General features: G+C 41.1%; 1 protein-coding gene across 4 annotated transcripts; it reads left to right on the top strand.

Annotated features, from left to right (window-relative positions):
- The first annotated feature begins 803 nt into the window (after positions 1-803).
- Positions 804-15,135, top strand: LOC111159977 (parathyroid hormone like hormone). Of its 4 annotated transcripts, none has more exons than XM_022522701.1 (4): positions 804-934; positions 3,892-4,014; positions 9,678-10,100; positions 14,655-15,132. In XM_022522701.1, the coding sequence occupies exons 2-4, from the start codon at positions 3,914-3,916 to the stop codon at positions 14,662-14,664; spliced, it is 534 nt and encodes a 177-aa protein (XP_022378409.1). In that variant the 5' UTR covers positions 804-934; positions 3,892-3,913; the 3' UTR covers positions 14,665-15,132. The 4 variants fall into 4 exon arrangements, with proteins under 4 accessions (XP_022378409.1, XP_022378408.1, XP_022378410.1 ...); XM_022522700.1 differs by lacking the exon at positions 804-934 and adding an exon at positions 3,019-3,356 and having other exon boundaries at positions 14,655-14,906; XM_022522699.1 differs by lacking the exon at positions 804-934 and adding an exon at positions 3,386-3,709 and having other exon boundaries at positions 14,655-15,135.
- Positions 15,136-15,844: the final 709 nt, after the last annotated feature.

Here is a 15,844-nt window from a genome sequence, read left to right as displayed (position 1 = left end):
AGACTGACAAATGTTATTGGTAATTAGATAAGGGATGCTGATTGGTTATAAGGGAATTTCTGAGCCCAGGTGCATTGTTTAAAGAGCTATAGGTACCTTTTTGGTTTGTGTGTTTGTTTGCTTGCTTGTTTGGGCTGAGGAGGAAAAAGAGAGATTAAAAAGCTAAACATAAATGTTAGGGTTTTTTACTTAATTGCAATAGGAGATATCCCTGGAGATATCCATCAATTGGTTATTTTAACATGAATTTAGGAGTATAAGTGTACTTAAAAGTTTAGAAAATCTCTTCTTAAAATTGGCATATAATGCTGCGATTGGGGACTGGAAGATGGAAGTTTGGAGCTTGCTCATGGGCTAGGCATTCGTGTAGGTGTAGATCTCACAATGCTAACCTGTCTTCACATGGAAATACTTCAGATTAAGGACAGGCCTTTAGATCTTCCTATTTGCTAAGGTGCATTTAAGTGATAGCAAGGCCTAAGCAAGCATTCAGCCTCTATTGGCACTCACTCCATGCCTAAGCAACCCCCCCCACCCCGCGCCAAAAAACCCCCAAACCCTGCTAGTGTGAAGTCATCTCATTTGTAGTCATGTGTTCTCAGCATTATCCTGGAGGTTATTCACTTATACTGGGAACTAGATTATGATGTCAGAAAATATCCTTTTCAGAAAGGCTAAAAGTCAGGGTCCTGAGTATATATTGAGGAGAATTTCTACTCAAGGTAATAAACAGGGCAGCTTAGCACATATAACTGCTTTCTAATAATTGCCTTTAGTGAGAACAGAAGAGCCTTCTTAGGAAGTTTTTAATTCATTTAAGACTTAATTTTAGTTTTCTGAGGAACATCAACAAAAATTATTTCTGGAAGAGACCGCTGAGAAGATTCCCTTCATTTGGCCAGAAGAGCAGAGAAGACTGTAAATCAAGGAAAAGGTGAAGTAATACATTATTAGGAAGCTTCAGGAGTCCAAGTATATAAAGACTATTTATTTTTCCTGTGTCCATATTTTCTCTTTTTGTGGAGGAAAGGAAATTCTAAAAATATTGGATAGATTTTTTGCCATTAACATCAGAAAAGTGTGTGGGGAAAAGAAAGGGAGGGGGTCCATTTTGTTTCATTAGTAGAAAAAGCAACATAAATCAAAGTAGTCTATTGATGGCAGCCTCTAATTTATAATGTTCTGAGAGAATAATGAATTTATTTACAGCATAAGTGATTTGATATTTTCAACCTATGTCTTAAACTTTTATTGGGAGAGGGTTGACTTTTTAAAGCCTGGGTAGTTTGAAATTTGGCTAAGTACTTTTGGGCTTTTTATTGTGGAAGCAAATATTATCATTTTAATATTAAACAACTTGCAAGTGTTAAATAGATCATTTGTGATTTACTTTTTTTGTTTTGTTTTGTTTACAGATTTTCCCCCTTCAGATCTAACGCTTGCTTTAAGGCTCCGGCTTCTTTTTGGAAAGAATTTATTATAAATCAGAAAGTGTCAGAGGTTCAAAGATTGACATTTCTGAGTGCTGATACTTTGTCTTTTCATGCCATGCAAATAGATCTAACATTTAGAAATTCTTAAACGAGGGAAATTGTGGAAATTCCCAGATTTTTTTTTTCCAGTGGGAGGAAGCCAAGTTTTTTTAAGTATGGAGTTTAGAGTAAGCAAATGAGGGAGAAAGAAACTTGTGAGAAGGGGTGACTGTCACCCAAACTAAGGAGCTAATATTAACTGCTAGCTATCTGCACTTAACGAGGGGGAAAGGGAACCGAGATCAGCGAGGGAGAGGGCGCTATTTCACCCACCCTCGGTAAAATCCGCGGTGCATCAGACAGGAAGCCAGACTTGATAAAAGGTCAGGCTCCCTAAATCACCTCACATCTCCAAATCACACAGCGCATTGAAACGTACCAGTGGGGTTGTCTGTCTAGAAGACAAACATCCCTTGAATGGTTCCCAACTACCCGCGTTCATTTCAGAAAGATAGAGGAATCCGTGGGGCGGGCGTTCACATCCGCTGCAATCCTTTCCTAGATGATACTGCCCTGTAATTCAGAGCAGTCTTCTTCCCCGCCCAGTACTTTTGGGAAGAACCCCCTGCTTTCCCTTCGCTTCTCCGAGGCAGAGCCGCGTACAGCGATAGTTCCGCTTCATCTGCGGGCTGAAGCGACACGGATAGAGTCATCCCAGAATATGTAACAGGGGATTGGGCGGGGGATGGGGTGGGGTGGGGGTGAGAGAGTAGGTTGTCGGGAAAGGGTGGGTTAGAGTCTAGTCGGTGAGCGAAGGGGCCGCGTGCGCTCCCCAGGAGTGTCGGTCCACCTCGGCAATTAAAAAGAGGGTCTCCATCACGTATTCGGGTTTTCTTGGACCAGCTCCAGATGTCCTCAGTTATTCTAAGACAGCAAGAAATGCAATCTCGACCTGAAGTCTGGAACCTTTTTTACTCTTCTAAGCGAACGCTCCCCCCACCCCCGCCTTAGGCGATGCTCCCCACTCAGCGGGTCCCCGGAAAGGGCCATGGAGGAGGGTTCCCGTGTCGCTCCCCAAGCTCCCGGGCGGCCTTAGGGTTCCTTAAAGCCAAGGGCCAACCTCCCGCGACCTCCCCGCGGAGAATTCCGGGCGCCCACGCTCTCCAGCCCCTTACTCCTCGGCCTCCGCCTTGCCGGTTCGCCCCCAGCGGCCTCGGCGGCCGCGCGTCTAGTCGGGCGCGGCTGGCGTGACGCGCCGGGAGCGGTGACTGTTTCGGGTCGCCCGCACGCCCTCGGGGACCTCAGCGCGCTTCTCCGCCGTGCAGTCTGGGGCCGGTCAGACCCAGCGGGAACTGGCAGATCCGCCCACGCCCCCGGTCCCCGGGATGGCGCGCGGGACCGGCGCTCTGGGGTGGGGCTCGGGGGACCTCCGGGCAGCGCCGGGGGCCGCCGAACCGGAGGCGCGGGGAGCTCAGCCGCTCGCAGTACACTCCCAGCTCAGAGCTCCCCTCTGCTAGCTCCGGCCGCCCGTCGCCGCCCCCGCCCCCCGCGCGCCCGCGCCCTTGCTCGCCCCGCGCGCGTTCCAAGGGCGCCACCTCTTTGCGACTAGCTCACTTCTCCGGCAGGTTTGCCTGGGAGCGTGTGAACATTCCTCTGCTAGGCTTTCAACTCGCCTCCAACCTGCGCCGCCCGGCCAGCATGCCTCCCCGCCCGTGAAGCGGGGCCGCCGCTGCCCTGCCGCTCGGGCCGCCGCCTCCCCTCCGCGCCGCTATTAACCCGCCCTCGTTGCCACCTGGCCCTTCTGATCGACGACACACGCACTTGAAACTTGTTCTCAGGGTGTGTGGAATCAACTTTCCGGAAGCAACCAGCCCACCAGAGGAGGTAGACAGACAGCTATGTATATATATGTGGGTCTCTACAAGTGGCTCTGGAACAAGACGGCCTAGTTCGCAAAGAAGCTGACTTCAGAGGAGGGAAACTTTCTTCTCTTTTTAGGAAGGGCTTAGCTCTGCTCCACGAACCTGGGAGAACTGCCGGCTAGATTTAATTAGACATTGATAGGGAAGACGTGTAAACACGCTGCTCATCATTGATGCATATATAAAAGCATTTCATTGTGGTTATCATTGCAGAGGAACGTCTCTGATTTTTGTTTTGTTTTGTTTTCCTTTTGGTCCCTTTTTGCCTGTGTGGTTTTGGAAAAAGCACAGTTGCAGTAGCTGATTCCTAAATAAGTAAGTGCTGAGAGGCTTCAGAGAAAGTTTTTTTTTTCTTTCTTTCTTTCTTTTCTTTGCAACTTGGGAGATGCCCTTGGTGTCGAAGAGGCTAAGTGAGAGCCAGCTAAAACCGGGAGCGTGGTAGTCCCGGGAGATGGAGATTCCGGACTGACACTTCGGGCCCCTTTCCACTCTTGCAGGTCCCGAGAGCGAGAGGATACGATGCTGCGGAGGCTGGTTCAGCAGTGGAGCGTCGCGGTGTTCCTCCTGAGCTACTCGGTGCCCTCCTGCGGGCGCTCGGTGGAGGAGCTCGGCCGCCGGCTGTAAGTGCCCCGTCCTCCTCGGGGCGCCGGGTGAGGGCTGGGAGGGCCAGTGGGAGAGGCCGCCAGGCTGGGGCGCTGCCGAGGGCTCGCAGCGGTCACTGATGCTCCTTGCCCGAGTTAAAAAGCAGGGAAAGCCGGCTACCTGCCGGGGGCTGAGACAGTGCCTATAATCCCGGCGGGAGCACTGACTGAACCTCAAGGGGAGACAGGCAAGAGACAAACCTTCCATGAGTTTCCGTAAGAGGAGCGCAGAATCTCCTCTGGACAAAGATCATCTATCTGTAGTGAAAGGAAAAGGTTATACTTCCAGGACCTGAGAAGGTTTTGAAACGCTGAGGATTACAGGAGACGGATAACTCAGAAGCTGAGGGAGCCAGGGGACACAGGTCTGTGTGCGTTTGATTTACAGACTGAATGTGGGTGGCAGTTTGTGTGTGAAAAGCAGAAGCCTTACATCTAACTTTATTATGAATGACATAATTTTGAGCATATGAAATGAACCACATTACATAATGAAAGCATATTATATAATAAAGTAGTAACAACTTTGCAATGGCACAACTCCAACGTTAGTATTGATACAGTTCAGGAACGCTAGAGTGCCTGACTCCAAAATGAATATTTAGGTGAGGAAAATTGTTTTTTCTTGGACTTACTGCTAACAGTTCTTTAATCTGGAGTCAAATGTTTGTATTGTAGACCGAAAACTTGTGTTTTGGCATTCTCATTTGGTGGTTCTTTTAAGGATAATTTTGACTTTAACATAATCATACATCCAAGCACACCAGAGAAATATTACCATGTTGTATGATTGCAAGTTGGAAGAGCAGCTGAGTAACACTATCTTAATAATCTGTTGGACCTAGAAGTACCTTAATGTGTGTAATGCCATCTTTGGGTGATTTTTAAGCTGCAGACTCTGTTCAGGATGGGAAAACCATAAAGATTGAGAACTGAGAGGAGTTTCCCTCTGGAGAAGGAATTAAGGGGTTTTTACACTAACAATAAAAATAGCAATATCCAATATTTACAATGGAGTTCATGGTGCTTCCTTGTAAATTCCCGAGGGTGTACAAAAAGGCAACTGTTTTATATGTGCCCTTGGTCTATTATTATTAGAGCAGAAAATCCTTAAATGAAATTACTTTAGACATGTCTGAACCTTGGCACCAAAATGAAAATCTATTACGAATCTCCTAAGGCAAATTGTGTAGAACATTGTACTGAAGATAAAGCTGCATTGTATTCTTCAAATTAACATTTTACTGATGTATTTCTGAAAATTGTCTTCAGACGTTTTCCTCTTTTTAAGGCTTGTGTTAAATTATTTAAAGTCCATATATATATATATATAGATAGATAGATAGATATAGATATAGATATAGATGAAGAGTGAATTTTTAAAAGCACGCTTAAATACTGGCCAAGAAATACTGTCTTGAAACAGAGCCATATTTCTCTTTACAGTTGCTTGAGAAATACCTGTTTTCTCTTTTGAGAAACAGTAAATGGACCATGATTAAATCCACAGTTATGACATAAAAATAGTGCTAAGTAGTCCTAAAGGCTATTTTTAACTCTTTCTTTGTTGCACCTTGCAAAATACACATCAGAAACCATTTAACAGCCAGCGACTCTGTTATAGTTTTGTTTGTGGGTGAAATATAATATTGTAGTTAAACACTCACACTCAGCAGATGGTTATAAAACTACCACAAAACATTCTTATAGTTAATGGCTAATAGATCATCATATTACAGCCATGGTTTTTCCTGAAGGCTGAAATCATCAGTAGATGAAGATGTTTCATCAAATTATTACAGCCAAATGGAGTTTAAAAAAACAAGTCATTACTTTTGCATTGCTGCCAAGTAACAGTAAATTTTGCGTGCTAGACAAAACATTAGTCTACTATTACACTAAATCAACCTAATTTCTTGAAAGAAATGTTAACATATAATCAAATCATATTACTCCCCAATTACTTTTCACACCAAGTATTAGAGAAATTGCTTTAGATATTTTTTCTAACTAGGGACTGACTTTGAGGAGTGGTGGGGGTACTACTACAACAATAACACTTCCTAAGCCATGCAGAGGAGGCAGTTATAAGTTGTGATAGTCCAGAAGATTTTAGCTAATGGGGCTAGAGCATGAATAAATTGGAGGTTGGAAAGTGAGGCCTATAGACATTCTTGTCCCAATGAACATGACTTTCAGCAGGTAGCAACCTTTGTGTTTAAGTTAAAGAGGGAATTCCAGTAGATTCAGAACCTAAAACATAATTGGCTGATTTGCTTGGGAGCCAGACTGGGTCTATTCCATTTAATGAAAAGCATAACTTTTGACTGAGTCATTTGAGTTGGAAGGGACTTGTGGTGAGTCATCTTCACTCTAACACCCGAACCCTGACTCGTGCATGTACCACAGAACTTTTGTCCTCAAACCCAGACTCCTTCGTAAATAGCTGAGCCTCAACACAAGCCTGCTGCTCCTTTCTGTGCTGGAAGAGGCAGTCCCATCACTCCCTTTGCTCCCTGCGTTCCTTGATAGCTCCTTCAATTTTCTCTTCTTCCCTGAAAACTCCCTGGAGAGTGATTTTTCTTTAGAGCAGAAGAGCTATGTTTTGACTAAATTTATAGTAACCTATCTTAAGCATTTCTCCCATATTTCTGAAAAATTTTTTACAGTAATCAAAGGAGACCATAAACATACCATATTAGGATTGTAACAAACGCCGTGCAAACCACTGGGCTAGGGGATGTTTGCAGATGTATAGATTAATAGACTATTATTGAGGCCATATTTATCACATAAATATTTCAGAATTATCTAAATGGAAAGCCTCCTTACTTTGGATTCATTGCTCCCCACCTGTGTATATCTAGTTAGTACAAGCTAGTTATTTACCCTTGTGTCAGTTCACGTCTTGTTTTGAAAATAAGTAAAATGCTCCAGGGATCTTACTCCTTGTTGACGATAAAGATAGTATTAAATCCCTGATCTTCCAGTGCAGTTGCCCAATCAGAAATTCATTCTTCAAAATATTTTAAATGCAGAAGTCTTTGAGCTGTTCCTTGTGTTTGAGATTTAGCATTTAAGAAAATCTGTGAGATTTAGCACTTAAGAAAATCTGGGTTTTCTAATATTATGTTAACAATTGCCCCTAAAGGCAGAAAGAAGCTTGGTACCTCACAAGAGAGACGCTATTTTAAACTGAACGGACTTGTGCCATCTTTGTAAACTTTTTATAAAACAGAAGGATAGACTGACCCCTCCTTTTCTCATGAGAACCATCCTGGGAAAGTGCAGTGCTTGGGTTAAGAAGGCACTGTGACTCACAGTTGACAGGCTGGCCAAGATGACAGGCATATATGCCAGCCAGAGGGGGCATAAGCAGTGGTGGCCTGATTAGAACAGACCAACCATTAAAAGTTTTGGCTTCGAGTTAATCTAGGATGGGCTGTATTATACATTTGGAGAGGAATACAGATCGGGTGGTTATCTTCCAGGAACTGAGAAAGAAAGAAAAGCCCCAGGTCCTATAAATGATCACTGGTTAAGAACAACTTTAATGGGACATTTTGCTAAAGGATACATCTTATGAAACTGCAACACTTATGAAATATGCGATTAATTCCCACTTATTCTTCAAGAATGTTATTAGAGAGTATAAATATATTTGTACCAAAACCTCAAATTTGTATATTATTAAAAGTTTCCAGAATACTAACTATTGCTATAAAGTAAGTGAATTTCAATCTAGTCACATGTGGCACCTTCAAAAAGGAAGAGAGACTCCTTCATGCCTCATTTAAACCAGGCTCCTGTTAAATTCCTTTCCATTAAGTCATGTCTTTTTTGAACAAGCTGCACGGCTTAAAGTCAGTCCACACACTAAAACACTAAAGGGAAGCTGGTATTCTGGGTATAAGGTCTAGAGAAATAATGCCTGTATTTTCATGTCTTATTCTACTTTGATTCACAATATGACTAGGAAATCTCTCAATTTCCCCCAGTGATAATCCAAACTCTAGAAATCCTAGTTCCTTTTTTGGGGGGATGAAAATGGCCTTGTTGGAGAAGTAAGCTTGATCTTCAAGTAAACCGATAAATTGCTATCCATTTGCCCACTGTCCTTCATGGTTCCCACTGCAAGCTTTTTACTCTTTGCCCTTCACTTCTTGTTTCAACATACACTTCTGCTTCCACAGAAGAAAGGATTGAGGTCACTGAAAGGCAATCTTTGGTCTCAGAATCAGAGGACCTGATTTTTGGATCCCTGGTTCTGTCTGTTTTCGACAAAGGCAGGTCACTGAATCTCTCTGAACCTCAACTTCCCTATCTATAAAATGAAGTTAATGCTATTTTTATTTTCATATTTCTCTGAGGAGTTAAAGAAGTTGTACTAATATAAACAAATAAGGGACCCAGATACTGTGTGAGAGAGGTAAGATGAGATGGGAGATAGCCCTGTGAAACACCCTCAGATGCTTGACCATGAACCATTTTGAAGAGTTACAGAGTGGCAGAAATTGGAGTAAAGTAAGGCACAGCTGAAGCAGGCATGATATGACTGATTCATGTATGTGATCCCTGCATATGGTTAATAATATACACAAGAATAATACAAGCATATGTGGATGGACATTTAAACAAGAGTCAGGGTGCCATCTAAAAGGATTGATGGGAAATTAGTTGATTCTCTTCCACTACATTCTCTTCCACTACACTTCATTAGAGTGTTGTTTAAACAGAAAAGCCACTTCATACTTGCTCCTAGAGACATTTTTTAAGACAAAGAGAACAAGTAGAAAAGTGAATATCTCAATTTAATACTAAGGATAATACCCTCTGAAATTCTAAATTAAAAAAAAATAACTTGATGCACGGGAAAAATAGGATGATCTCAATTTAAACACAAAGAAACCCATTTTAAAGGGACCACCCACTACTTTACAGAAAAATACACATACTCTCTATCTGACACTTGCTTTCAAATATAGGCTCTTGGTAGCCTGTACTCTACTCCTCGTATTAAAATTCAGTCTGTTAGGTAGTTCCCTAGACAGCCTCTACGGCTCACTTCATCTTCAGCTTCTGTTTGCCTTTTGTCTTAAAGCTTGCTGTTCTCTGAGATTCGGTATTATTATTTTCTTAATAGGGGATTAGTGTGTGTGTATGTGTGTGTGTGCGCGCGCGCGCGTGTGTACGTGGCTGTGCACTCGGGTGAGTACTCAAGTAAATTCAGCCTCCTTTTAATTTCACGGCTAGGACATCTGGATTTATTTTCCCAACATAAGTCTGAAAAACATGAAAAAAAGCTCGTTTTTTTCTGTCCATTGCTGAGAATTACAGAATCATAATGTTTTAAGTTGAGAAGAGAGCACAGAAATCTCCAATCTGACCCCTGCCTTTTAAATGGAGAGGGGCATGTTCTCACCAAAGCCACAGACCTAGGGAGCGGCATAAATGGGATTTGGGGCTACAGACTCTGAACTGCCCACACTTCCCTTCCCTCTCTGCTCTTTCCCTGCTCCACAAGCTTGCTGCCCTTCCAGCTTATGCTTTGAGTAATCAAAGGCCCTTCCTCTTGTCTTTGAGGTCTATACCAACAACTAAAATATTCTCCTTTTCTTCCTCTCCTGTTTTTTTTCTTAAAGCAAAAGAGCTGTGTCTGAACATCAGCTCCTTCATGACAAGGGGAAATCTATCCAAGATTTACGGCGACGATTCTTCCTTCACCACCTGATCGCAGAAATCCACACAGCTGAAATCAGAGCTACCTCGGAGGTATCCCCGAATTCCAAGCCTGCTCCCAACACAAAGAACCACCCTGTCCGATTTGGGTCTGACGATGAGGGCAGATACCTAACTCAGGAAACCAACAAGGTGGAGACATACAAAGAGCAGCCACTGAAGACACCTGGCAAGAAAAAGAAAGGCAAACCTGGAAAACGCAAGGAGCAGGAAAAAAAGAAACGGCGAACTCGGTCTGCCTGGCTAAACTCTGGCATGGCTGGGAGCGGGCGAGAAGGGGACTACGCATATGACATCTCCACGACATCGCTGGAGCTCAATTTACGGTAACTGGCTTCTGTGCCCCATAGCCTCTCTTTGGTGCTGCTCTAAGCTGTGTAGTGTCCCTTCCTTCCACCCACCATGGCTTGAACAAATCTAGAATGTCCTCCCTTTCTGTCCCTCTATCCATTGCTCCACAATTTAAAAGCTTACAAAAGCAAGACAGCTCAGCATATTATCTGCCCTCAAGTAGTATCCTCCCACCACCTAAGCACAAACGGGGCTTGGATAACCTGTTTCTCTTCCTCCACCATCGCAACCCCAACACCAATCCTTTACTACTGTACCAAAGAACTTCTCTTCTAAGTCTGGCTTCAGAAACCCAGGACCACCTTCATCATTTGCTGCAGAAGTTTATTTATTTCCCTACTCTCACACCTTGGCAAACTTTGTTGATCATTTTTGTCATTTCTTACTTTTTTTTCACTTCAGGGGTGAACACAGAAGGCATTGATATGATCTACAAACACTAAAAAACAATGCCCTATGGTAGACAATTCTGAGCCAGTCACATTTTCCATTTAATTATATTTAATTAAACCTTAAATTTATTTTCATTTAAATAAATGTTAAATATTTAAACACACACTCTCAATTTATTTAATTTAATTTAACTCTGGTTTCTACCAACCCATGAAAAAAAAAGTCATGAATTCGGAAAATTTTTAAGTTTTGACTTGGGAAGGACATAAGTTTTTCTCATATATCTATTTATCCACTGGGAAGTTGAAATAATTTTCCAGGGTATTGCAATAGGAATAATAAGACTTCACATTTACATGGCTTGTTCATTCTTGGCTCACAGATGCAGGTAGTAATGGCATTCACTGACTTTGGGGTCAGATACCTTAAGGTTCAAGTCTTGGGTCTGAACCTATTAAAGTTCACAACCTTGGGCGAATTACATAGTCTATCTAAGACTGACTTTCCTTTTCCGTGAAGTGAAGATAATAATTGTAACAACCTCATAGGGCTGGGCAAAGATTAAACAAGATGACGTGGGTTAAATGCTTGTCATAGTAAACAATAAAGTGTAACTTGTTGTTTGGGTACTTTTAGATCTAGTACTGATTGTTCTATCTATCTGGATATGTGTGTCTCCATGAGGCGAAAAAGCAGCAAATATTAACCTCATTTTATAAACCAGAAAACCAAGGTACTCCATGACTAAAGGACCTGAACAGCCCTGGGAACTGGGATAGGTAGTCCTCAGAACTGGATTTGTTTCCCCATCTCTGGATATTTGGTCTAGCACTGTGTTTAGTGCTGCCTCTTAATTCAGACATTTCCACCAACACAATCTTTTCTGTTCTTTACTTTTCAGTTTAGCTCTTCTGTGGGGTTTGAAAGAAAGAGGAAACCACACAAGGACGTGTCATATGCAACTAATGATCTCATTAATTACAATCCCTTGTTACCTCTCCAGGCCTTTCCCCTGACTAATAGAGATAGGATTACAGGGTGATGTTTCAAGGGGGAGTACGGACCTACTTAGCATCACTTCTCTCTTTGAGTTAAGTTGACAAAACTCATCATTAAATAGCTTATAAAATGATAATTATATTGGATAAATATTTCCACTTCAGTAATTAAGGAGTAATTGACACTAGAGAAACTTTTACCAGAGTGAATGACCTATTCTGGAAATATCTAATGGATCTATAATGGGTAACAAACCCTGTAAATCTTGGCCCAGAGCACATATTCAATGTATTTTAAGATAGGATCCTAACTACATATTTATAACTAATGCAAGAGCTTTATTGCCAGAACCCTTTTTTTTTTTAAGATTTTTATTTATTTATTTGACAGACAGAAATCAGAAGTAAGCAGAGAGGCAGGCAGAGAGAGGGGGAAGCAGGCTCCCCGCTTGAGCAGAGAGCCCAATGTGGTACTCGATCCCAGGACCCTGGGATCATGACCTGAGCCGAAGGCAGAGGCTTTAACCCACTGAGCCACCCAGGCGCCCCCAGAACCCATTTTTATCCATTGTTGTACTCTGTGTGTGTGTGTGTGTGTGTGTACATACATTTATTAGAATTCTGAAAACGAAAGTATACTTTTTTATGGATTTCATTTATTTAGGATTTGCAATGCTCTGAAGTATCTGGGAATTTAATGAAATTCAGCACTCATCAATTCTTATGCCCAAAGCCACCCCTATGTTAAGGGAGATCTAGTAAAAATTAGGCAGTGCCTAATCAAATCCAGACCTAGGACTAAAAGAAATAGAATGTTTCTGCTTTCTCCTTTCTGTTTCCTGGTTGTGAGGGATGTTCATGGAAAGCACTGTTTGTCTGGCAGCCGGATGTTGGCCCTCTCCCAGTACAACCCAAAAGAGGTGCAGGGAAGATCGGGGAAATTCAAGAGTGTACTGATGAGACTCAATGGGGCCATGCAAATGTTCTAATCCAAACAGAATCTTTTTGGAGTATATTTTACAGTTTCATATGCAAACGACCTTTTATTAGTGTCCTCTCTTTAGTCTCTTTGCATTATTATACAGTGATCTGATGATATGGCAAGCACGAATCTTAGTAAAATATATGTAGTATTTTTTTTAAAAGATTTTATTTATTTATTTGAGAGAGAATGAGTGAGAGAGAGCATGAGAGAGAAGAAGGTCAGAGGGAGAAGCAGACTCCCCAAAGAGCTGGGAGCCTGATGCGGGACTCGATCCTGGAAGTCCGGGATCATGACCTGAGCCGAAGGCAGTCGCCCAACCAACTGAGCCACCCAGGCGCCCTATATGTAGTATTTCTTAAGAGAAACTACTGAGCTAAAACTGTCTGGCTCCTCTCACATGAACCAGTGGGAAGTCTATAGTTCAAATGTTGGAAATCACATTTTGGAATTTTTGATGCTGTAAATGAGATGTCCAGATACAGTAGGACTCATTTAATTGAGAACATATATTTTGTCCTGGTAAATATTGACTTAGAAATAATACAAAAGTTTTCAATATTCAAAAGAGACTCTAAAGTGCTGTCACACACATGCACACACACACACACACACACACACTCACATACTTTCAGGCCATGTTATATGTTTTACTTGGCTATTCTAAAACGTGCCATTATAACAAGCAAACTGGCTGGACAAGGGGAAATATAATTAGAAGATCTTTTCCTTGGTCCTTTATTTCTTTTTTCTTTCCTTCCTTCTGAGAAAGTAATTGTTCAAAATACTCATCATCCCCTCCCTGTTTGCATTATTCTTAAGTACAATTCACTACATACTATTCGACATGAAAACATTTTAAAATTGATATAGCACACAAATTATCGAATTTTACTTACCTTTTATGTTTTCTTCATAACATACATCCATCCATCATTAAAAATGTTAATCTTAAATTATTTTCTCTGCAGTTAGGAGCTATTTTGCCATTCTAATTAAAATGATTGGTGAAGATGTCAATTTCTTAAGACAAGAAAGCATCCTAAATGTTCAACTTGCTTATCTTTCTTCAAGCTGCACGTGAAGTTCCTAACTTGTCAAAAGTTGGCTCTTCTGTGGTTTTCACCACCATATGGGTCTGCCATGTAAAACTCTGCCCACACTCTGGCTATTAATGCAATGGCACAGCAGTTGAGTTCCATTCCATAGGTGCTTCTTTTAGACACAACTGAAATAGACACACAAAGAGAAGAGAAAGGGAGAGAGAAAAGCAGAGAAAATGCTGCCAGCCCGTCTTAAAATGCTGTCACTACAATGTTTTAGAAAGGGTTGGAAGAGATGTTAATCCCAGGTGGTAATTTATTCTGTGTAATAAACACAGTAAAATACTGCTATTTTATATTTTTAAGTTAATTGATTTTTTTCCTCTAATTTAATATGGGTTTTCCCAATTTCTAATTCCAGATCAATTCCAAAAACCAGCAGAGTGAGAGACAAATAGTTCTTAGTTTTGACTTCAGAATCTAAAATCCAAAAATAGTTTCATTCATTAGTGTTTAAGGACAGCTAAAGCGATGACTGATATCATCAAGTAACCAACCAAACATACTGCTCAATTACACATCCTTCCAACATTTACTCCAAATCACACACTCTACTCTCCTAACAACCATTATCTTAGTGAGAGATTGGCCAAATGGAAACCTGAACAGAATAAGCAACCTTTGGATCACCCATGTCAGGCATCGCTGGGGAATAAGCTTTTAGCAAAGGTGTATTTGATGATGGATTGCACAACCTAGTCTTATTTCCAGACTCTCAAATGTGTCCCTTCTCTTCCCAGACTTGCCAGTTGGCAGCTTTGAAAAATTCCCCCAGGGTCTCCTTTTTCAGACAGTATATAGAATTAGAAACCAAGCCCTTGCTCTTCTTGTGCTACACTGATCATTACATCATGCTGAAGACCCTGCCCGCAGCAAAGGTTCTGGAGAATCAGGCAGATCCCACTGATACCACCTATCGGGAATATTTACAAGAAATCCCTGGAATCTTTTCCATTGTAATTCTGTATTCCTTTATTTTTTATGCCTTTTCACTTGTTAAGGAGAATTAATCTATTTTCTTTCTCCTCTTCTCTCCCTTCCTTCTCTTTTCAGGAGGCATTGAAATTTTTAGCAAAGACCTTCAGAGGACGTATTACAGGATTCTGTAATAGTGAACATATGGAAAGTATTAGAAATATTTATTGTCTGTAAATACTGTAAATGCATTGGAATAAAACCGTCTTCCCCATTGCTCTATGAAACTGCACATTGGTCATTGTGAATATTTTTTTTTTTTGCCAAGGCTAATCCAATTATTATTATCACATTTACCATAATTTATTTTGTCAACTGATGTATTTATTTTGTAAATGTATCTTGGTGCTGCTGAATTTCTCTATTTTTTGTAACATAATGCACTTTAGATATACATATCAAGTATGTTGATAAATGACACAATAAAGTGTCTCTATTTTGTGGTTGATTTTAATAATGCCTAAATATAATTATCCAAACTGATTTTCCTCTGTGCATGTAAAAATAGCAGTATTTTAAATTTGTAAAGAATGTCTAATAAAATATAATCTAAATTACATCATGACTCAGAAGGTGAATTATGTATACCCTTTAAAATTTCTACTAGAAGGAACATAATGTAATATTTTTAACTGTATTTGAATATAGCCGTAAGTATAATATGTTTATATTGGTACATATTCCAACATTTTCATATTAGCTTTTAGTTAAAAACCACTTAAAATGTATTTTGTCCAATATTTAAGTTCAATTCAATAGAATGGCTGAACTACTTAGACATCCTTTTATGAAGTATGTCCAATTTGAAGTGAAGACGGAAGAGAGCAGAAAAAAGGCAGAGAAGTCAGGAGAAAAGATTAAAGAAACTCAGTCCAGAGAGTTAGCCAGATTTGAGAAAACGAAGAGAGGCAGATCAGGAACCTTAAGGCCAGGGGTAATTTCTACCAATGTAAAATTTAATTTGAAAGATCTTGCTCTTACTGGAAGACAAGAAGCATAAAAGAGCTACTGAGAATTTTACCAGGGAAAGGGATCGAGTGGGAAATATATATCAGCTCAAAAAAAACCTTCCCTGAAGAAGACTGCTTTCCTGTTGTATCACTCAGGGTTCCAGGGACTTGGGTTGCTAAGTAGCATGGTGTGACGCCATATGTAATCACCTTTCCACTATGAGTATCATCCTACTTGTTCCACCTCTGTGTTCAGATGAAAATAGACTTTCTTCTACAGAATTTTTTCTTTAACTGTCCACAGCTCAGGACCCACCC

The sequence above is a fragment of the Enhydra lutris genome, unplaced genomic scaffold, assembly GCF_002288905.1.
Source record: "Enhydra lutris kenyoni isolate GAN:26980312 unplaced genomic scaffold, ASM228890v2 scaffoldscaffold72, whole genome shotgun sequence".
Taxonomy (NCBI): domain Eukaryota; kingdom Metazoa; phylum Chordata; class Mammalia; order Carnivora; family Mustelidae; genus Enhydra; species Enhydra lutris.
This window is presented reverse-complemented; position numbering and strand designations above follow the sequence as displayed.